This window comes from Pollicipes pollicipes, unplaced genomic scaffold (genome assembly GCF_011947565.3).
Source record: "Pollicipes pollicipes isolate AB1234 unplaced genomic scaffold, Ppol_2.1 Scaffold_3447;HRSCAF=4054_pilon_pilon_pilon, whole genome shotgun sequence".
NCBI classification, from domain to species: Eukaryota; Metazoa; Arthropoda; class Thecostraca; order Pollicipedomorpha; family Pollicipedidae; genus Pollicipes; species Pollicipes pollicipes.
Genome location: NW_023596297.1, coordinates 27,649,921 through 27,671,761, shown reverse-complemented (window position 1 = coordinate 27,671,761; position 21,841 = coordinate 27,649,921). Strand labels below are relative to the sequence as shown.

Here is a 21,841-nt window from a genome sequence, read left to right as displayed (position 1 = left end):
GAGACGCTTTTAGAACACCTGTCACCCCCAGGGCCGCGGAACTGCGACTGTCGGGCTGGTGTTCCGCTCACCGGGCGTCCAAACGCTGCACGACGGTCGGAGCTGCCTTCGCTGGTGGCACCACCAGCTGCCGTGTCCGTCGGCCGCGTTTGTCGCCCTGGGCCGAACTTGAGGAGGCGATGAGCGCGGGCGGGGCGGGGTCCGGAGAGCGTGCTCATCTTTCGGCTGACCTCAGCCCCTGGCTAACTAACCTCCCTCTTTGGCCGGTGTTCGACAGGCGCGGAGGCACGGCTGCGACTGGTGCCGGACGACGAGGTGATCCTGGTGGCGCGGGTGACGCCGGCCGGGGGCACGGTGCCCGCCTACCGCGAGGCCCGCCCCGAGAACGAGTACATGCTGCAGGTGCGCTCCGACGGCGTCATCGTCGGCTCGGACAGCAGGTCAGTGGAATGACGCCCGGCCGGTGGCAGTCACGAGATTAGGGTAGGATTAGTGGCGGGCTAGCGGCGGGGGTGTTTGACCACAGGGTCTTTTATGGGTCACGAGATCGCAGGGTTAGGTGTCTGAGTCCCTAGGTTAGTATAGGGCCTGGTTTGGGTCACGGGGTAATGGTGTCAGTGGATCATTGACAGGTCACCATATCGGAGTCGGGTCACCGGGTCACTGTGGAGTCACCAGGCCAGTGTTGGGTTAGCGGCCGATCACTGGCGTAATTAGTGATGCTCAAACAGGTTAAAAGCTCCCTGGTGTTACTGTACGTGTTGCTATTATCGGTGCGATGTCACGAACTCACAACACCGTTTACATGGGTCTATTGCCCGGGTTTTAAGCTGGAGACCGCCTTCGCTCCCAAATGTTATAGTGAGCTGCCGATAGAGCAGCAGGACACACAGCTGTGCAGGCTGCTTCCCTTGACAGTGCCGTGTGAGCTGTTCTGATTCTACTCAGGTTTTGACCGGCTTGCACTACCCCTTTGGACGCAGGAAAGATCGAGGAAGGAGCATGGGCATTGGATGGTGGGTAAGGGGTGGGGGCGTGCAGAGAGCCCCTATCCCTGTGACAACTGTGGAATAGATCATAATGCGTTGCGTGACAAAACACATTAAAATGGAAAACCCTCCACCTACTTAGGGCTCTGAGACTCTCCGCCTCTGGGGCAGACCGCTCAGCTGTCGTTTGAACGCTTTGACCGCATCGCCCACGCTCTGAGACTTAGCGGAGAACCGGCGTCCTTGTTTCAGGATAAGCATCTGTGCCGGCTACCTGCCCAGCGAGGTGGCACAGAAGTCGGTGCACACGTTCCTGCACCAGGACGACCAGATGTGGGCGGCCGTGCGACAGGGGCTCAGTGAGTACCGCCGCTGCCCCACGCGCTCGCACCAGCCGTACAACGCCACTCGCGTAAAAGGGTCTGAAGCCACGTCTCAAGGGTAAAAGGGGTAACGGGGTACGGAGCACGCCGGTTTGCACTGGCACGGTTGAACTGGCCAAGCTCCTACCGCAGTCATCACTAGTCATCGGTCATCAGTGGGAGGCGAGCTATTACGGAAGGTCTGGCGTTGGGGGCTGCTCCATTTCCTGTCCATCTGGACGGCTGGCAGCGGATGCTGTCAGGCAGTTTCAAGCTTCCAAAGTCTCGTTGCTGCCACAGTCGTCCGAGACGGCTCACCATATATCATGCATTTCTGGCTTAACTGCTCCGGTGTTACGGCAGGCTCCCGACACTCTGCCGCGGACCTGTTTGCTTTCCACGCGACCTGGAAATTATAAGGAGCTCTGCAATGTTCGAAACTTGGCTAGGTCATCGTAGGAGGAACCTGCCAAGTTGTTACGTTGGATTTGGCCTGCGGTTTATTATCAGAATGCTCGATGATAGGCTCAATGGCTCGGGCTGCGAGCTGCTGCCGAACTTTGAGGCTCGCGCAGCCGCCGTGTTCCCTGGGGAACGTCTCCGTGCAGAGCGCTGTCGCTTCTGCAAAGATGCATCGAAACTGTACATGATTCGATGGTGATTACTGTTGCAATTGGATTGCGGGAGATTACGACCGGGATCGGGTTATGGTAGGCCGTGCAAGTATGATGCAATCGGATATTGCATATCTTTGGAGCTCAATCAGTGGTGGTATTTTTACACGACTAAATCAGATGTCCACGTGCAAGAATGTACAGCTTTGTTTCATAGGAGCAATACAGCTTGTGTCAGCAGCCTTATGGTAAAAATTCAGACGTCATATTATCAAGTTCGTTTCGCGTCGTTTTAGCTCGTTTCAAGCTCGACATGATAATTGAGGTAAAATATAACGTGCCTACGAAATAAATTTAATGTGTTTGTTTTAATCTAACAGTTCCTGTTGAGACATGCACAATTATCTGTAAAGGGACACCTGACGGGACATAGATACAACGGGCTGGATGTCAGACAGTGGGACCCATCGTCATATGTCAGTCACCTATATGTCAGTCACCTACTTGACCTTTTATCTGCATACTCAAGCCTCCACATCTCTTCTGGAGCGGGTTTTTTATACAGCGCGGGGTCTGCTGCGTGCGGCACTGGGAGTCAGGTATGGTGCTATTGATCCACGCTGCAGTGAAACGCCTCAGCACTGAAAACGTTATGACACTCTTCAAACACTGCGTTAGCGTTCGGACGTCGGGGCCTGTTTCCGGGGACTACCCAGTGCCCTATGTGCCCGTTGTCCCATGTTTCAACAAGCAGGAGTTCTCCCCGTGTCTCACTACCGCAAGACACCTCCATGTCCACCTGTCTGAGCGCCTCCATGTCCAGCGCATAGTTGAGCCGCTGGCTGAGTTTTCCTGCTCCCTCCCTCCCCCCCCCCCCCCCCGTTTGGCGTGGCACACCTGGGTCACATGCTGCTCGTCGTCGTTGTAACCAGGCATGTTCGTTTGCAGTGTTCCTGTTTCCGCAAGACTTCGACAGCGTTACCGTTCGTCTTATCTCGAGTACCAACGAGATCACCTATATGCACGTGAAGGGCGATATGAGTGAACAAAGCCAGGCCGCGCTACCTCCAGGCCACTTCTGCACGCGCCAGGTCATCATCAGGTCAGTGGCTGTTACTAGCAGCAGGTCATTACGTCACCATCAGCTCAACAGTCGTTAACTAGCGGGGTTACGAAGCAGTCAGTCATATAATTCGTAAGAATCATTCCACGCGTTGATTATCACAAATTCAGTCGATGTGTTTACACAATGCTACAGAACAGAAGACAAAGCACCACGGAACGAAATAGCAAAGGCCAACGCACGTGCCACCTAAAACGCTCCCCACGAACACACACGCACACCACAACAAAACCACCCTAGCGCAGCGACATCGCGCGCTGCTGTCCCCGGCGGTCGGCTCCGCTGGCCGGGCGTTCCAGGACGACGCGGCTCTGCATGCAAACTCCCGCTGAGTTTTGACCAGACGACGCCCCAGGAGCCGCAGCATCTAGGCCGCCACGGCGCGAGTGTCGTGGGATGATATATTGGCGCGACGAACAAACGTGTGCGATAGAGTTGGGGGACACTGGCTGCGGAACAGGGTTTTCCGCACCTGTGTGCAGTCGTGGCGGCGCGCCATCTTCTCCATCTTGTCCAGCCAAGCGCTTGTGGCGCTGGTGAGATGCATTCTGGGCGCCGCACCCCAGTCACAAGTCTGGCTGCAAAGTTCAATGTTTTTTGGACACGCTGAAGCTGACACTTGGTGGCTTCTTCCCAGGCAGAAAGACAGTAATAGATGTGTGGGGAAAACATGGGCTTGGACTAGGAGTTTGAAGACGGCGGATGTAAAACGATGGCGGATCTTGTGGAGGGAGTTTCACCGACAGGCTGCCGTGGATATGTGCGAGTACCACGTCAGATGCTGGTCGAGGAGTGCGCCAAGAATTTTAACGGTTTTAATGTGATGTATGTGTTGACTTAATATTGCTATGTGGAATGGTTATTCCTTTAAGAGAGACTGTTTGAGAAACTTTAATAAGAGTTGCGAAACTTTTGCTTGGCTTCGTCTTTAGACTATTAATCCGGAACCGCAGTTGGAGATCAAAGATCGACCCCTTGATTCGCCTTCTGAGTTCAGATGGCCCGGTGGTGTTCGGTGGGGAGTGATCAAGAAGTTGGGTGCCGTCAGCGTGGGGCAAGAGTCGGCCACGGGTGAGGTGATGAACAGTGGGAAGAGGATTGGTCCCGGAATGAATCCATGAGCTACTCGGTGGGTCGGTGGAAGGATATCAGAGAAGCCGCCGCTCACTGTTTACGATCGCTGAGAAAGCTCAGGAACCGTCCCGACAGCACACCATACCACTATAACTTGTCGATAACGACGCTATGGCTGACGCTGTCGAAGGCTTTGCCCAGGTCGAGCGTAGTTAACCACGCAACGTGACCGTCGTCGATATGTCTCGATGCCCAGAAGACAGCGTAGAACGCGGCGTCTTCCGTTGAATCGCAAGGTCGATGCGCACATTGGTACGACGATGTGACACTTTTTCTAAGAGGCATGTCATGAGTCGAAAAGAGGCGATCTTCTCCGTTATCTTGGAAGGTTATAATGCACGGACGGTTTTGAAAGGGGTCTGAAGTTGTTGAGGTCGGAACGACCGCCGGACTGTGATGGAGTGATGTGGAGTGATGGAGCTGGAGTGATGCGAGTTAGTTTACAGGCTGATGAGAAAGCAGAGGTGATGATGGAACTACTGATAAAATGGGGGCGATGGACTCTGATGAACGGGAAACAGTTCGGCGGAACAGGGCGAAGAGCTTCGAAAAGACTAGTTGAGCGTCGTCGTTTGCTGTAGGCCACCCTGTGGGAGCGGTGATCAGCAGAGCGAGCCGAATCTGTCAGTGATTTTGAACACGCCGGCCACTCGAGTCAAGGATAGGCCGCAATACACAGTGAAATGGACCGAAAGGCGCATGGAGACGCTTGTATCAAAACTGACGGCAATATTACCGGTAATAGCTGGCGAGCGCTCGGCTGCTAGCGGAATCGGCGGCTTGTGTGGTCTACGTGATTCGATTCCCCTCCACTTCGCTCAGTATTTATATCAGATTATACTCCCCGCGAAGACTGTGCTGAGGTCTCGCTTGATGGTTGAGTTTACCGGTCAGCACGGTGACTTATCATTCCCGCTGCGGCCTTGACACACATGCTGATGCAACTCGGGCGCACTAACACTGTTTACACTCGCGCCGTGTTTCATAAATTAAATGTTGAGTGGGTGTTGGTCTGTGCAAGTTTGTAGAAGTTCGTCCCCTTTTCCAAATACGGCATGCGTCGAACTGATCATGCAGCGGGGCCTCGTCAGCAATGATCCCGTCTCTCCTGACGAGGTTAACTGAAATAGCTTCTACCATTTTGACGTGATCTCGACGAGTCTGCTTTATGTTGGTGTTTTGCAGTGCGTTGACAATTACAACAACGATGATCGTTGGCTTTGGCCTCGCTGCGATGTGTCTAGTGCGAGGACCACACGCTGGCTGCAGGACCGGTGATTAAGACAATCGCCTTTTTCGCCACCAATGTCCCCACGGGTCTACTTTGACGTGTCTTCACGCACGTCACATCCCTGGCGGCACCTCGACACGCGGCACGTCCAGCACCGGATGCCAGTCCCGATGCCGGAAGCGTTTCAGGCCGTTCATGACGTTTTCTGCCGAATGCCGCCGTCGCCGCCGCCGGGCTCGGGACGTGGTTGGACGCCGCACCATATCTTTCGACTGCCGAATGTCGGCGCTCCGTGCCACCCTCGTGCCCGCCCATTCGATGACTTGACCTGGGCCGGCGCGGCTGGCCCCCGTCTTCGTTTGCCCCGTTGCACCGGTGTGTGCTGTGCTGCTGCGGGGTGACAGGCGGACTCAGCGACCGGCGTGCAGCGTCGCCTGCGATCCCCGCCCGCTATCAGCCGCTGCACCCGCGCCCCTCCCCCCCCCCCCCTTCTCTCCCCACTCCCCCGGAGCGGCACCTCTGCACACATTGCGTCAATAACGGGCATCGGCGCCCTGTTAGGGTAGAAATAAAAACCGACGTACAAGTATTTAACTCGACGAGTTTTACAGCCGCCGAGCGGTCTCTCCAGATCAATTCGTTTTTGCTTTCATAACTCTCACCCGTCGGCCGACTCTCCGCTGGATCATGGGATCATTCTTGCAAACGTTTTAGAGCCTCTGGCTTATGTAAGTGACGACGATAGGAATCAAGTTCAATGCCGAAAGAGAGGCACGTCACGTATTGCGTGCTCTTTGGTATGTTTAACTAAATTATCCAGTGAGACTCTACATTAACACGATTAGTGGATGCATTATCGCGATTTCAAACCTGTCGAAATCAATCCCTTCATATCCCCTGGTGAGGTCATGTCTGTTTGCATTGTCACTGGCATCGAAGCAGACTGGTCTTGACAAAGACTCCTGGGTGCATTCTCGCCCACCCCATCCATCTTTTGATCTCCGATGCCTTATTCATACCGCCATCTGCAGAGGTGGCTGTCTCGTTTCTCGTACGGATCATAATTGTCTGCGCCGCAAAATACATGCATAACTTCACTAGCCAAACTCAGTGTCCAAGCCACGAAGCTGTTACGGCAGTGCCAATTTTGTCCCCGGACTGACCGATCTGCTCACTCCGCGCCATGCATTTATCATCACCGCATTGTGGCTGCATACGGCATTCGTTATCGAAGGTCAGCAGGGCCTGGCTGCCCCGGCCTCATAGGTCCAAGCTGACCCCAGGCTGGCATTGCGGTCGGGTGGGAGGGGGGGGGGGGGTCTGCCGGCCGCCGGACGGTTCTCGCTAACCTGCGGCCTCCCGGCCGGCGGACTGACCGGGCGCTGGGGTCGGAAGAGCAGGCTGGCCCAGCTCGCTGGCAAAGGCCGAGCACTCAGCCCAGCTCACTGGCCACGGCTGAGCGTCCAGCAGTGCAGCATCGGCACGGGCCTCATTCACGCTTTCTCTCTCATTCGGCGTCATGTTGATAGGTTGGGCTGTCGCCGTTTCAAACTACGCGGTTCCGTTTGCATTTTAGGACGAAGAGAAAATTCGGCTCTGTGGACGGGAACATAGCGCCCTGGAGCGGGTCGGTGGTAGAAGCAGATCCTTTGGTTATCTGTCTTTAACTTAAAAGTTTGGCTGCTGACATTGCCAACCGTTGCAAGTTGTGCGTGGAAGGCTGGCGAATAAATCAGTTTGCTATAAACGCGTCTGTTTGTGGAGCTTAAGGAGTGCAGTTGTACTTCTCCATACTTAAATGTGAAGTTTCCGCATAGTTCACCATTGTCTGCTTAAGTAATTTGTTGCGTATCTATGAATGTTTCCACAAGAATATTGACCATGATATATGTTATCACAACCCCTTTGCACGCGGGTTTTCCACACCAACATTTCATCGATAACACATATTTGTTTTCTTAAATGTAACACAAAACATTAGCACTCCTCTACGCATCATTTAATAACATGTCCCCAACCCTCCCCCAAATGCGCTCAGGCAGATGCCCGCTTGTCGCATATGTCTTTTCCCCGTTAATAACGCACTGTGCAAGCTTGCCATGGAGTGCAGTGGGACATAGGGTTGACGGAGGGTCCCTTCCTCAAGAAAGGCCCTCTCACAAGAAATCTGATGCTATGGCCCACTTGATTTCGAGGGTCACTATTTTGTACCTTTTTATAATACTTTTATATATTATTTATGTGCCCTTTTTAACTAAGACAGAAGTCAGAAGGCACCGAAAGATGCAATTGTGTTTGCATTTTAAGTCAATAATCTGAAGGAACCAGGTGTTAGATAAATGCATTGAATAACCGCCGACGCGATTCATTTTACAATGGTTCAGTGGACTTTTTCTATGCCGATAGTAATTACAGGTTGCGTTGGAATTCTTCTGGGTTGTGCTGAGCTTTGTGAACGTAGATTGCAGATCAAAATGGGGAATGACGTTGCATTGACATAGGTGATCCATGCTTGCTTGGAAATTTTTAACCTTTGCTCAACATTGGGTACTGGAAACATTACGTAAAAGTTTTAACCACACGCGCTCGCAAGTCTTTGAAGAAAACCGCAGACGACCAGCATTGCAGTCGCCTTAGGCTGCGAGTTGTTGGGCCGCGGGTAACATTAGACGGTGGCCACTGGGCGGGCGGGAACGATAACTGAAAAAGTACCTTTAAGCGGCTTAGGAAGTAATTCGTACGTTTAAAAGATAGTCCGGAGTGTGTGTTTACCTGTGCAATTTTTATATTTATAAGAAGAGTGGATTAGCATTCACGGCACCGCGCACCGTTGGCGGACTTTGGTGATCAAGTCAAACAAGTCAAAGTGGAACCTCTATCTTCGTGTTGCTGCCGCTGTTCAGAGGACAATAACAAAATTATGCGAGTGATATAACGCTCCAGCCTATTTTTGGAACGGCTCGAATTGATTTTGAAAGGCTTTCGGAAGCATTATCCCGCGACGGCTGTGCTCCCGCGTCAGGCACCCGCCGCCCGGTGTTAGCTGTGCCGGCCATCGCCGCTCGGTTCGATGGAAACTGCAACCATCGACCATCGGCTTTCTTGCTGCTGAGATTGCGAGCACGCAGGCACAAAACTTTGTCTCATAATTTGTTTCACAAGCTGATACCGACAAAGGTGAACGTCCTCTTTGTGTTGGCCATGTTCGTTTTTGACCTCATTTTGATCCCCCTATTGAACACTTAGAAAGCCCTTACCTTTTCCGAGGAAGGGGCCCAGTGGGTAGAACACTAGGGGCGCATTACATTTCCCGGTCAGGGGTTTCAAGGCCATTCCGTCGCAGTGCGTGGTGTCTGCCGCTTGTCATGCTGGTGACACAGGGTTGGGGCCTCCAGGTTGATACGGAAGCCTTCAGAGGGATAAATTTACATTGGTTGCCTGCCTGACGCCGGGGGCCCGTGACCCAGGCATTTGCCTCCAGATTGGCGTAGAAGCCCTCATTGACGCAACAAGACACCTTATCGCCCTAGGTGGGTCGATAATTGGCACAGACGATCAATGGGCCCTTGGCTGAAATGGGGCGGAGTGCCCCGTTCCGCCCTGGTGGCAATGACTGACAGAGGGTCCTTCGATTGTCCCATTTCGGCCCCCCAGTCATCAGTTATCGGATCTCATTCCATCGTCAGACAACCCCGACCAACGCAGGAGACCCCGTGGCATTCGGGGTTCCGCCCCTGTCCATGTTCATTAAATGTTCCTTGGCCGACTCGGGCCCCTTGCCGAAACAGGGCCTTCTTTTGGGTGTTATGAGCCTCTGACCGGCACGGGGCCCCCGTTGTTTCAGGGGTCCCGACCACAGCAAATCGCGGGTCCGGGCCTTGTCCTTGCTTGGGAAATGGACTCCAAGGGCTCTGGCCGGCACGATGCGGACTGGTTAGTGCTGGTAGTCTCCGACCAACATGGAGGTCATCATTGTTCCATGACGTCCTCAATCGGTGCAAGAGGCCCTCTAACATTTGGGAACCAGCCCCTGCAGGACGGGGTTTTATATAACATAAAGCCAGTCCTTCGTGCCCTGCCATCAGGCACGTCATCATGGGTTCCGAGGAGACTTTTGAACACTGCCCTGACCGACTCTTGCCTCCTTGCCAATACAAGACCCTTGTAAGGCACTGTGTGGTCCCCTGACCGACACAGCGTGGGGGGGGGGGGGGCTCATTGACTCAGGGATCCTGACAAATGGAAATCGCGGCACTCAGCCTTGTCCCTGCTGGGAAATGGACTATCAGCTCCCGACCTGGTGCTTTGGTAATCTGCCGGTGAATCCGTTGCGTGTCCTGGCCGTTACGCGCCCACAATAGAGGTGCAGTGTCGCAAAATGGGATGGGGAGCTGAGCAGGGAAAAAAGCTGGCGCTACATACATCATCAAACAGGTTTTTGCCTAGATTTGACCCTCTTTCTTTTCAACTTTATGGATTTGGGGGTTCTCCCCCCCCCCCCTCCCCCTAACTGATCTAGAAATTGCAGCCCTGCTATATTACGTTGCCGTATATTACGTTTCCTCGCTCTATCTCAGCGGAAGATGTCGTCGTTGGGCTTTCTTGTCATCTTGTTTGGCGTCGATCGTCGAAACAAGGTTTCGCTAATCGACGTAGGGACGAGTTTGTGTGGCTTCAGACGTTGTTGGCGTGCACGGCTTCCGAGAGTGGAGAGTAAGATGAGGAGCGCGACTATTAAAGGAATAGAAACACGAGTCTGATGTCTACAAGGTGGGGTGCAGGCTGTAACTCAGCACTCGCGTTATGCGTGTTTGACACGGCTGGTGTGGTTTTGATGGTCATTATTGAACAGTTTACCGCTATCGGTTCATACGGCAGGTGTTGATCATCAGGTTTTGTAACTGTTCCATGGAATATTCACGTCGAAGGTGAAGGTCGGCACATCCAGAGCTTCTTCCCAACGAAGACAGCTAATAACGTGGTCACGTTTTTGGGGGTGTTAGGATTCGGCCGATTTGTTTTAAATTTCCGATAAGACGTGGCAGACGAATGCAACTTGATGTTGTCTGCAGAAATGGGATCATTGCTGAACATGCCGAAACACTCAGACAATGGCGTAAAACTAGGTCAGAGTCGACAAGACATACTGATCGTGTAGCTAAAAACATGCAGCATGCAGAGAAATAATCGGAAGAAACCATCTTTAAAATGGATATAAACTGAGCCACCTTTTCTTACGTTCTGCTTGTATTTAGCTTCCAGAAGGTTGGCAGTACAAACTCACCCATGGGGGCCCGAATCAAACATGGGCGGGGGGCAGTGGCCCACTCAAAAGAATACGAACCGCACCATTGGAGGTCTGCATGAACAGGCAACAGATTTTATTATCTTATGTCTCCGCCTTATTTTCCAACGTATTGAGCACACTGCACATCAAGTGTTTGATATGACGTCGCACTCAAATAAGCTTGCTGAATGCAATGAGTATCTCGGCTTGTTTGGTAGTTTCGGGGTGTTTTTGAGCTTGTTTGGTACTGATGTATGTTTTGGTTCAATGACTTCCCTTTATCGTTCACTGAGGGCCGATTGCATGTATGCAGCACGCAAAACACATGAAAGCGTGCCCTAATAAGCCTTTTAACGATCAGCAATGGGCATTTCGTGACGCACCGTTCCTTAACCCCGCCAGGACTCGTCGAAAATCATGACGGGAACGGATCGTAGGCTCGACGCGACCTCCTTGTCATTTATTAACTACGGACGACAGAGCCTCGCGGAAAACAGTGGATTGCTTTCACCATCGTTCTGTTAATCAGCCACAAGTTGTGTGCTGCTAGGTCAACAACTGACAACAATAACTGCTTCAGGCCAGGTTGAGGTGCAATTTTCCTTAAAATTAGACTGTCTCTGTTTTAATACGAATGATCAGGAGAATGTAGATGTCATAAAGTTGCATGTATGTGACAGTGTCACCCGCCTGCTTGTTGGGAGGCTCGTTGGTTGTTGCCGATGGCTGCCTCTACTGTGCTGCTGCGCGCATACGTCTCCTCATTAAGGATTTCGATGTATTTCAACATCCCTTGACAATGTGAGGAGTCGGTTAATTAAAATGTAACACACAGAAGTGCATACGGCCTTTTGTGTCTGTACGTTTGTTCATTCGTTCGTCCGTCTGCCGTTCGTTATGCTAAGCGTTGTGCCGCTGGACAGCTGTACCGGCGGCTAATGGCTGGGTCTGCCGAAACTGGCCCATCTGGTGCCGCGCCGCTGTGCGTAACGGACTGCGGGCGCGGCACCGACTGCGGCGCCCGCAGCTCGTCACCGTGTCGCGCCGTCCTAACCGACGCCCGGTCTCCCCTTGTCGCCAGCTCTGAAGAGGCGCGCCGCTATCGGCTCGAGGAGATGAACCACCTGCAGCAGTTCCTGCGCGACGTCCTTCTGGGAAAGCACCCTCGGGAGCAGGTGCATGCCATGCTGCAGGTAGGCGCGCCGGCTCGGGAGCCCTGGCGACCCGACGGCGGTGAACATAGGCGCTCGCTTCAATATCCAGTGTCACGTGAAGCAGACCCCTGCGCCTCTGGCGAAATCTGAACCGGCTTCAGGTTCAGTGAGCGTTGCAGTTGCTACCCGGATGATGTCCCGGTGTATTTTTACTCGGTGCGGACGATGCCGTGATGTTCGGCGAACATCGTGAGGGTTGGGTTGTCCGAATCGCATGGAAGAGCTCTTCACAGCAGAGGCAGGTATTCGTGGTGAAGCGGTAGAATTGAACTACCGCAATAAATGTATACTCATGTTTGGTGTTGCCAGCTCCAATGCCTCTGCACAATAAGCCTGAAACCCCTGTGTGATGTTTTCGGTTTCCAGACTCGTCCTTTGCTTGTTATTTTTGCATTGGTTTGCTCATCTATGAATTTTAAGCTGAGCAAATCCCCTACGCATGGAGCATGTGGCTGGAGACTTCTGCCAGCCACTAGGGACACGAATAGGAAATTGGTCCTGGAAAGAAATCCTCTCTGACGGGTTTTGCTACGCGGTTTTGGGAGATGGCACTGTTGGCTGTGCTCTGTTCGCTTTGTTTAAGCGTGCCGTGCCGGCGCTGCTCCGCTTACCGACCGGTCGCTGACGTCATCATACCTCCGTGTTCGTCCGGGCGACATCTTTCAAACGACTCTGACGACTTTCAGGCAATCATGGGCCCGATGATGGGCCAGCTGAACACCTTGGTGGACGGCCCCACGCAGCTGAGCGAGCCATTCTCGCAGGAGTTTAACATCTGCATATTCCAAACGCTGGCCGACTTCAGCCGTAGCGTGCTGCCGGCGCCGGACGTGGCGGCGGCGGCGGCGCCACCGCCGCTCAATTGGAGCGCTCCGGGCGCTGGCGGTGTCACCATCACCGAGCTGGCGTCCGAGCCGTCGTCGTCGTCGCCGCCGCCTCCTCCTCCGCCGCCGCAGTCGCTGCCTCCTCCACCGCCGCCACCGCCGCCGCCGCCCGCGTCTAGCGCCGCCTGCCCGGACATGACGCTGCCTAGTCATAATAGCGGCGCACTGGCACCGCTGTGCGTGGACACGTATTCGGACAGTGATCTGCACAGCCTGCTGAGCGACTGCAGCGAACATTGGCCCGATCCGGCGGCCGGCGGGCCCAGTCCGGCCACCAGCGAGTTCAGTAGCGCCACCTATCCGTCGCCGGGCTCGCTGGTGGCGCCGCCCCGCGACCAGACCAATGAACTCGGTTCCGCTCAGTACAACGCATGCGGCGCGTTTGCCGGCGCGTCGTCCGCTCAGTGTTATGCGTCGCCGCCCGCGCCGCCGGCGCCCGGACCGGCGCCCAACGGGCAGACAGTTTCGCCACCGTACGGCCACCCGGTGCGGCAGTCGTGCCAGTTTCAGCCGGCGGCGGCGCCACTGTCGATGCCGTTCCAGCAGGACGTGTTCATGCACCCAGCGCCGCCGCAGCAGTCATATTTGCCAGGTAAGAGAGGCGGCGGCTCATGCATTGTCAGGTGGGGTGAGGTTCTTTGAAAGGCCATATCTGGTGTTAAAAGTGCTGTATGTAGCTATTCAAGATTTTGTTTCCTGTGGAATTGAATGCTGAATGGTGGATTTGAATTTTGAATGTATAATGCGCGCGATGTAACCTGCGCGTACGAACGGGCGCTGGATTTGCTTTTTGCGGTGCCCGTTCGCAAGAAAATACCTTGCTAGGCACATTAAATATGCGACTGTAAAACCCACATGTTATGACGTGTACCAACGTTGGTGACTATTGAGCTTGTCAACAATGGTTATATGATTTCGGGATTGGCCACTGTGTGGCAGCTCCTGCTTCTGCTTCTGCTTCAGAATATGGTAACGGCTCGGAACGTTGATGGATTCTTGGAAACCAGCCTTGCTCTCGCATTGATACATTTTTGCTCTTCAACATAAACTAATTGAAAAGACGAGTTCTCACTCCGTGCGTTATGGCGTATGAGAGCCATGGTGGGCCTTGCGTAACGTGGCTTACATTTTCCGGGATATGTACTAAGTGAATATTTTTTGCAGATTATCCGCTACATTCTCAAGAGGTATTACTTAATAGGCATTACATGGCACAGGTGAGGCAGGATGACAGTGTCTAACTACACGACAGATGTCATATGTTTATGTTCCGGACTTTTGGGGGGCCATATATGTGCTCATTCGCGCAGACGTGGCTCCCAATTATTGCTTGAACAAAGCGGCTGCCGACATGTCAGACGTGACCGCCCTAACACTTGACACGATTTAGTTGGCCAGTGCTGCCTATCTTGGCCTGTAACCGCCGGAGGCCCGACCACCGTGACCTCTGAACACCATGACCCCTGAACACCGCCCTGACCCCTGACCACACTGACCTCTGACCACCGTGACCCCTGACCGCCGTGACCTCTGAACACCGTGACCCCTGAACACCGCCCTGACCCCTGACCACACTGACCTCTGACCACCGTGACCCCTGACCGCCGTGACCTCTGAACACCGTGACCCCTGAACACCGCCGCGACCTTTGAGCGGTGTGACCCTGACCGCTGTGACCCCTGAACACCGTGACCCCTGATTACTGTGACCCCTGAACACTGCCGGGATTCCTGAACTTTGCCGTGACCCCTGAACACTGTGACCCCTGACCGCTGTGACCCCTGAACACTGCCGTAACCCCTGAACACCGTGACCCCTTACCGGCGTGACCCCTGACCGGCGTGACCCCTGGCCGGCGTGACGGCTGACCGGCTTCGCCCGCGGCCGACAGCAGCCGACGATGGAGGTGACACCGCAGATGGCGGGGGCCGACCTGTCGCTGGAGCTGCCCTGCGACCTGCCGCTGCTGCTCACGCCGCCCACCTCGTCCAACCCGCAGGCGTCCGGCGACGACGCTCTCATGAGCTGGAGTCAAGGCTGAGGAGGCCGCCGACGCCGCGCGCTGTGATGGCCTGAGGCGGGGGAGGGCGCTGCGGGCGGCTGCCGGGCGACCCTGCCACCTGTCAGGGCCTGCTGCCGGCCGGCGGCCTCGAAAGGCCGCGGGAATGGGGCAGCGTGTCGTTCTTGTACTTGCCACAGATGGAAAGTGATCTGCTGTTTTTGGACTCTGAGATCTGCCTGATTTCGACGCATGCAGTGCACTGGGCATCTAAAATTTGTGCCAGGCAGTATAGCTCAATCTACACAAATCGTGTTTCGTGCGGGCGTTAACGCGTGCCGTGCCACCGCAGAACCTCATGCTCCCTGGCGCCCCTGTCGAGGAGGGGCCAAACATGTTGCCAGTTCATTTTCCTTGCCTGTCGGTAGGATACTAGAAACACGGTAGACTAATGACGGCGCGCGTAGGAGTGTGGGCATCCCCGTGTCGACCAGGTTCCAGTTAAACTTGGCTGGCTTTAAAGTTCGCCGCTAGCGGCCTACTCTTCCTGCGGTACAAAGGTGGTGAGCCACTGTCGAGTTACTCGCGTTAGGTTCGTGAGGCGTGAGATGCCGGCTGGTCGCGGGTCGGTGCGCCGGTCAAAGCGTCAGACGGCGTCTGTCCGGTAGCGCGTTGTCAGCACATTGGCACGCTGTCCCAGCGTGGGGTCCGAGTGTGTTCTCCGTAGCCGATTGCATGGGGGTGTCGCGGTGGGCTCAAGGCTCGCCCTGTTGTTTCAAGCTCACAAGTAGCTGTATGCCCAGTGGGCGCTGTTAGAGAAATTCCATCCATCAAACCGCAGAGTTTCAGTGATAATGCAATGTTCGTTGCCTGTGAAGGGAAACTGGTGGGACTTCGTTTCGGGGTGCGTTATTGCATCTTCAAATGCACCGAATGAGCAATTTTAGGTAAGTGGGGTCAAGCTGCGTAGCATCGCAGTGGGTACATGCGGGAATTTTAGTTGCCAATGAGCCAGTTGCATGTGGCAAACTACAGTGATACCTCGAAAACGTTTTACCACGTCCCCTCAACAGAAGAGAAGCAGAAATTAGCAAACGTTGAAAGGAAATGATTTCCTGGGAAATGGCCGACCGATTTTAGTCCACACTTACTTGCATCAAAATACCTGTGAAATGGTTATTTCGGATCCAATCTTAGGCTACCCAAGACGTTAGAGTTGGCCACGTCCGGTCTGAAATGTGCATGTTCCATCTCACGTTGCCGCCATTGGAGGGGTTTTCTGAGCGGAATGAGGCTGGCTTGCTGACTGGATTGAAACGCGGCTAGTGTCTACCGCCAGGCGGCACAGCCAGGGGGGAGGGGGAGGGGGCGGGTGTGTATGGAGTGGAAGGATGGGTACCCTGCTGACCGGGACCGCCGGCAGTGTACGGATGCTGCTCGCTCGGCAATGGCCGGCACGTGTGTGGAAGCGAGTGTGTTGTATTCTGTGATAAGTGCGGGGCACTGAGCACAAATCAAAATTCAGCTGGTATTAAATCAAACCATAAGCCTGCTACGTGTGAATGAAAGCTAAGCATCCTACGCGATGGCTTTCAGGAGAAGGCTGCCTGTAGTCCCGTTGGTAGCGCTACGGTTGTCATCTTCGTCGCCAAATCCTCCATGGTACCCCTCTCATTGAATATTTGTTAAAGTCAAGTTGAAGATGATATCAAAACTTTTTACTTCTCTTGGTGGGCTATTTAAAATAACCATCCTGTAAGGAATAGCAGTGTGCATCAGTTTGACACGTACGCTCAAGTCAATACGAATGCAGGAAAATCAAAAATTACTTCGGTGATGCACCTGAAGTCTTTGAGTCAGTGATGGGCCGAGCCCGGTAGTGAGTCAGCATGTCTAGTGATGTTGGATGCCACGTGGTGCTTGTGGGTCGTAGGACGTGGTTAAGAATAGTCGTACATACTCTCCCCATCCGAGAGGGGCAAATGTGATTTGGAATGGTCTTAGATGTGTAAATCAGCCGCGGATTCTGTCAGCAGATGCATTATCAAAAAGTACGCGGATTTACGTTCGGCTGTAACGTGACTTCGAAAAAAATGAGCACAACTGGTTTTGAAAAGATAACCACCGTCATCTCCTTCAGTGTTTCTGAACTTTCACACTGAATGAAAGGGATTGATCTTGGCAAGGCAAAAAGGGGAACATTGGCTGTGGCAGCGGCTCTCTTTAATCCAAACAATGACAGATGCATGTAGACGTCATGCATTTATAACCCATCCAAGATGGCGGTGTTTTCTGGAGTCATCCATCCAAGATGGCGATGTTTTCTGGTACCGCCCATCCAAGATGCAGCGTTGTGTGGTTTGACCCATCCCAGATGGCGAAGCGTCGGGTATGACCTATCCAACAAGGGGAAGTGTAGGGTATGACCTATCCAAGATGGCGCACGTAGCGTATGACGCATCCAAGATGGCGGCGCAGTGTGGTTTGACCCATCCAATATGGCGGTGGCTGCTGGTTGTGATTGGTGAATGTGTGCTGTTGAAGATGATAATGTCATGTGCCATGGTTTTGAGAGGAGTCGAACGCTGCGTGGTCTGCGGCCGAGCCGTCTGTGTTGTTATGCACACGTAGTGTTTTGGTGAGGTGGGCCGCATTGTTGCTGTACGTTAAGCGTGATCATACCAGAAACATGTTTGTACAATAAACTCACATCACTACATGGTGGCAATCGTGTGCATTGAACTGGAGACGTGTTTTAGACGGCCACGTACCGAGACCTTTGTAGGTCAAACTTTTAATATTATCCAACTAGCGAAGAAAAAATGCATTCAACACTGCAATCACTTTCCAGACAGGTGTCCAGCACGGAGAGCATTGGCGATTCCCAAATGATAGGTGATGCTGAGCAAACAATGCGCTTAATGTTGTTTGTGCACTCAGTGCACACTCAGCGGGGTTAAGGAACGGTGCGTCACGAAATGCCCATTGCTGATCGTTAAAAGGCTTATTAGGGCACGCCTTCATGTGTTTTGCGTGATGCACACATGCAATCGGCTCTCAGTGCACGACAAAGAGAACTCATTGAACCAAAACATACATCGGTACCAAGCAAGCTCAAAACCCCAACGAAACTACCAAACAAGCCGAGATACTCATTTCACCGGAATGAAACGAGCTTTTCCCTTGTACGTGCGCACGAGCCAGCCATGGCACGTGGAACACCTGATTCGGAGTTCCCCCAGCGCTCGATGGCCGACCTCGACATCCCGGGCCAGCGCGATCGACAGCCAACCCCGCCACCTAGCGAGAAGTCTTCGAATCAGTTTAACCTTGGTGCCGCGCGCAGCCGAGGCCCGCGCCAAGAACGACCCCGTCTACTTCTCCTACCGCCCGCACCATACCAACCGCGGAATGGCTACGCGAGCGCCGTACCGTGGCGCGCGTAGTGTTTACAGTTTGTGTTTACGGTTTTTACAGTTTAAAATGTTTACAGAACACACCTCTCATTTGCTTTGCATCGCTGGCTCAATTAGGTGCTAAACGGGCGTTCCTTTTTGAGATGTTCCACTTGACAGCGTAACCAGGCGGGGTTTCACCCAGCGTAAACGACAGGGCGGATCCAGGATTGCATGAAGGGAGGAGCCCAGGGAGTCATGGATCCTACCATTCTGAGCTCAGTGTTTCGGAGAACATATGGCAAAATGAGTCAAAGTTGGCTCCTAAACACCATCCAAGTTGAGCACGACAGCACGACTCGAATGGCTAGCCATCATTGTCTTACGCACGGCGAAACCAACCAAAAGTTTCATTTTGAAGGTCGCTAACCGTGCAACGAAAATTAAAGGCAAAAACTGTGCTGTACGCTAAGTCATTTGTTGCATTCTTTGTGCTGCGATAATATAAAAATAACTTTTGAGCTTTTGACACTACACGGTAAAACGTTGATTTTTTACGTACATATTATCATCGTAATAGTGTGTATAACTTTATATATAATGGGCGTCATTTCTAGTTGTTCATCAGATTGTCCGACTGCACATCCTGCCTCGCGGGTGGCACAATGTGTTCCACGTAGTACGGTGAGCTGCGCGGTACATGTCATCTATGAGCCGAGTGGGCTCAGCCAGGATTTCGTGCACCGAAAGGTACGAACGTTGGGGTGTCCCTGGAATGTTTTGTTTCTTAAGAACTGACGTTTTGGGACCCTCTGTGATGCTCCCTAAAACACGGCACCTCAGGAAAATAAAGACTAGGGCGTCCCGAGCTGAAGGTTTTGGTGCTCCTTCGCCGAGTGGCCGATGCAGGATTTCGTCAAGGGACCTTGTGGTGTCTCCTGAACTTGGGGTCTCTCGAAAATGCGATTGGGGCCGTTTGTGACAGTTCTGGAACTCGACGCCTCTTGAAAATGAAGGTTACGTGGCTCCTAAATGAAGGTTTGGTGCCCATTCATTATCAGATTCGATGCCCCCTCTGGGCACCAAACCTTGTGGACACGTAGCCAGCCGTGTCAGGAAACGCTGCACATGCTGACTGTACATAGAGGAACACACTGAAGCTCCCGCGGCGCTTATTAAAGGGAGTGTTCCACATTTGTATTGGGTTTTGGGCTGAAATAGCCATCTGAAAGATCATTGGCTGCATTTCGCAGCGCTGCCCTTATTAAGACGTAAACTTCTCTAATTTTTAAACTACTCACCCTGCAAAAATGTGCAGACTTTTACGGGAAGACTATTTTAAGGTCACCTAGGCATCCATGACGCCATAAGAATGCCAGTCAAATCCTGCCATTTCATAAGTCATGCGGCGAGCAAGGCCGAGAAAAATATGATTGTCGAGTCGTCCGCATCTAGCGTTCGTGAGCACGACTTCCAGATAAAACGGCCGTCAGTTGGATCTCGATCAACGTTGCACAAGGCATGATGGCGTAATCAAACAATGCCGTATTAAGAAGTGTGTTTTTTAAAAGGAAAGTTGTGTTGTCTAGATACTTTTTTCCACGTTAAGATATATTTATAGTTATCATTGGTCTCATTTCATCATGGCTGGTCCTTGCTTCAGTATCTTCAAATGGGGAGCATTCCTTTTAATAAATGTTGTTATGACAATGCAAAATTTGTCACACACTTAACAAGTCATAGCGAACCTTGAATTTCCTTATCTGACTCACATACAACTAATGCCGAAGATGAATAAGGTACACATTTGAACAATAGACATGATCTAAGATACCTTTTCACGGGATATCAGAACACAGAAAGTTTGCATATTAGTGAGCTCGCACGGCAGCATAGCGATCGGTTTTGTTGCTTGATTTCCAAGTCCAGCAACAGTTAGTCCCAAGTCTAGGTTACAAATGAGTACATGCTCTCTATGCCATATCGAGGCGTCTCTTACAACTGTTATATGGGGATCAATGGACGTAGTACCACCAGAAGTCGCCCCACCATACATTCGTTTTGCTCAATTTCTCGCTTTCTCAGTGCACAAGGGGATCAGCTCCTTTGGGGATCATAAGACACGACGCCACTTGTGGAGGATCAGAGGACACGATTGCGCTTGCGTACGACGTACTTGTCAACGGCGGCCGTCCGATACCAGCATACGAACGGGCATAAATGGTCAACGAATACCGGTTACGAACGGAAATAGCCGGCTTTAGATACAGAGATACGAACGGGCATAAACGTGAAATACTATCGAAAAACAAAACGTGCAATACTAAACAATACTGGTTAATCCGTCATTACCCATCTAAATCCAACCGGCCTAAAAATGGCCCTTCGGGAACGCAACACGCCGGAACCATAGTTAGTATCCGGGCAGGATGGAAAACAATACCGTCGCGACCCGGACAGACGGCACTGGGGCCTCAGCGCCCGTGCCTGATGGCAACGCAACTTAACGGCCGCACTGCCATTGAGGTAAGAAGCGGTCCGCTAGCTCGCTTGGGCTGTGGGCCCAGGGAACTTCCGCGAGCACCACGTTACTGGTATGACTTTTGACCTTTCACCAAGGAAGCGGTGCTTGGCGGGGAAGAAAAGCTGATGTGCTCCATATGCCAGAAGCGTCAAAAGTCTCCCAAGATTAACATGATTCGGAGCAGGAGCGTAGTTTACTATTCAGTTGGGAGCCTCCCTCCTCCCCCACCCCCCCCCCCCCCCCCCCCAACTTGGCTTCAGTTCACAACTCGGGCTGCAGCCCCCAACTCTGGGAAGAAAGTGGATCGAATGTGGGGAGAATCCTTAATAATCCTTAATAAACGTTTGCACTCAGAAATTTGGCTTCTTAATATGCGTTTGATATCGGTCCAATGGTTAAGGCCAATTCTAAGGCGAAAGCTTGTGTTTGGAACTATGAGGTAACTTGCTAATGTTGGAAACAGTTCGGGCAAAGCGATGCAGTTAAAGTAGATATGCAGTTAGCATATATTTCCCTTTCTGGTGCGTTGTACCGGGGTTGAACTTCAGCGAACACTAACAAAACTTTCCGGACCCAGGTTAATGGTGTTAAGCTTTGAAATATGACATGCTTTAAAACCTATAGGTTTTAACATAATCTGCGACTGCACTGGGGAGCTACTTAATATTAACACGCATTAACATGCATTAACACGCGCTCGGGTGGGGGGTCACATTGACCCCCGGAAGGCTTTTCCAGAATGGTTTCCGAACGTCGCGGCGCAGCCGCGCCAAATTTTGCATAGCTGTAGCAATTGAATAGCGGATCCTTTAACATAAAAATTTAGATGTACCTTGTAAGGTCGCTGACCTATGGCAGGTCACAGTCGGGCCATGGTTTCAGCGAAGGCAATTTCTAGGGAATCGTCCAATCTGATACAATAACGGAGTGTTTGACAAAGCCATACATCTCTGAGATGCTTTCTTTGGCACCACAGATATTGAATGAGCAAATAACGCTGACCTAAGGTCATGTATGAAGGCCAGACCAAGGTCACAACCGACCTGATATATTAATCTAGGGCTTGCTGTGTGGGATAGTTTGTG

At 52.6% G+C, this 21,841-nt stretch overlaps 1 protein-coding gene across 1 annotated transcript; it reads left to right on the top strand.

The window, feature by feature from the left end:
• Positions 1 to 277: 277 nt before the first annotated feature.
• LOC119091220 (uncharacterized) lies at positions 278 to 16,188 on the top strand (the record flags this gene model as incomplete). Its single annotated transcript, XM_037213865.1, is given in 7 exon segments — positions 278 to 440; positions 1,242 to 1,348; positions 2,914 to 3,067; positions 11,822 to 11,933; positions 12,641 to 13,430; positions 14,003 to 14,055; positions 14,730 to 16,188. Coding segments are annotated over 7 exon segments (1,529 nt in total), but the record flags the coding sequence as incomplete, so codon positions are not given.
• Between the last annotated feature and the right edge of the window lie 5,653 nt (positions 16,189 to 21,841).